At 62.9% G+C, this 1,545-nt stretch overlaps 1 protein-coding gene across 1 annotated transcript; it reads right to left on the bottom strand.

Annotated features, from left to right (window-relative positions):
- On the bottom strand, window positions 1-1,300 carry LOC131403287 (rhox homeobox family member 1-like). The gene is made up of 2 exons (XM_058537533.1): window positions 941-1,300; window positions 1-302 (listed from the first exon to the last, which is right to left on the bottom strand). Exons 1-2 carry the CDS (start codon window positions 1,255-1,257, stop codon window positions 212-214), a joined length of 408 nt encoding a protein of 135 aa, XP_058393516.1. The 5' UTR covers window positions 1,258-1,300; the 3' UTR covers window positions 1-211.
- Between the last annotated feature and the right edge of the window lie 245 nt (window positions 1,301-1,545).

Raw genomic sequence — 1,545 nt, 5'->3', positions numbered from 1 at the left:
TTGGGTTCTCTTGGATTTTATTGTTTTCCCTTTAGGAACTCACGCTCCCTCTGAGAATGGGCAATTTCCATAGGCGGGGCCCGACATATCCCAGGTTCCACTTGCCAAAGCCCCCACATTTCAAAACTCGCTCCCCAGACATGGAAAGGGCAACAAAAAACAACAAGGTGAGAACGACTAGAACCAAAGTGTCCAAGTCCTGAAGCAGGTTCTAGACCGGCGGCCCTGCAGAATCGCCGTGTTCAGGTTCACTGACCTGCGCTCTGGGTTCAGCCACATCCAGGAGGAAGGCGAGCTCCTTTCTGAGGGGAGAAAATGGCAAACAGTCACTATCGGGAGTCGTGGGGGTCGCGAGATAGACAATGCGCATTTCATGCTGGCTTCCCAGCGTCTCTCCTCCCAAATGCCCCAGCATTGTGCGCTTGGGTCACAGCCAGCTCCAGCCTGGCTTCAGGGGCGATTTTCCTTTGTGTGCAAAGCTTAAGGGAGCGCTGAGAAACTCAGGACTCAGGATTCACGATTCTTAAGGTAGGGTTTCAAACTCAAGACTAATGCACGAGAATTCCACGAGGACCAAAGGATCACCCTTGTAAGTTAAGGCAAGATCCAGCCGTGCACTTGCACGACGGTGCCTCACTCTCCTCCCCCTGATCCGTCCTGATCCAACAGAACCCGCTTTCCCCAAACAGGAGCGCGGCCAAAGTTCCCTGGCTTGAGCCACTGCTGTACTGCCTGCAGACATTTCCCTTGATGCGCGGTGGGCATCGCCCCCACCGCGGGCTCAAGGGCGGGCAGACTCCAGTGGCCTGGAGCCCGCTGGGGAGCTCTGGCTCTGGAGTGGAGGGAAAGAGACCCGGGAAAGCCCCGCAGGCGCCCCGGGACTGGACGGAGGAGCCCGAGCGCCCTAGAGCACCGGGCGCCTCCAGAGCAAGCGGCTTACCGCGCGCTGAACACGTCGGGGTATTGAGTGCGCTGGAAAACGCTCTCCAGCCCCTTCAGGCGCAACCCGGTGAACGTGTGGCGGGGGAGGCCCGGCTGCCTGTCGCGGGGCTGCAGACCCTCGGGGGCCACGTGGGAGGGCTCCTGAAGCTGCTGCTCCTGCTGCGGGGGCTCCCAGCCGCCGCCGCCTTCCTCCTTCTCCGGGTCCACGGGGCCCCGAGCTCCTGCGCCAACCTGGCCTTGTTCTCCTTCGTCCGCTGCTCCCTGCTCAGCTTCGGACCTTCGATCCTCCTCGACGATGTCTCCTCCTGTTCCCATCCCTGAGATCGCGGAGGGCTTCGTCTCCGGAGAGGAAAAGAGACACATCCGGGCGTGGGAGCGCGGGCGGCGGGGGCCGGGGGCCGGGGGCGGGGGGCGGGGGGCGGGCGGGGGGCAGAGGGAGGCGCAGGCCCGCGAGCTGAGAGCAGCGAAGGCGGCGGCGCAGCAGCGGCGTCCCGTGCTCCCGCCTCTCCCAGGGAAAGGACGTTTCCTGGAGTTGCCCAAAGCACCTGTCCCGGTCCAGGCACTCACCTTGCAGTTCTTCCCGGAGCTCCACGACTCCCCGGC

Source organism: Diceros bicornis, unplaced genomic scaffold, assembly GCF_020826845.1.
Source record: "Diceros bicornis minor isolate mBicDic1 unplaced genomic scaffold, mDicBic1.mat.cur scaffold_653_ctg1, whole genome shotgun sequence".
NCBI classification, from domain to species: Eukaryota; Metazoa; Chordata; class Mammalia; order Perissodactyla; family Rhinocerotidae; genus Diceros; species Diceros bicornis.
Note: the sequence above shows the minus strand (reverse complement) of the source record. Positions and strands in the feature narration are given on the sequence as shown.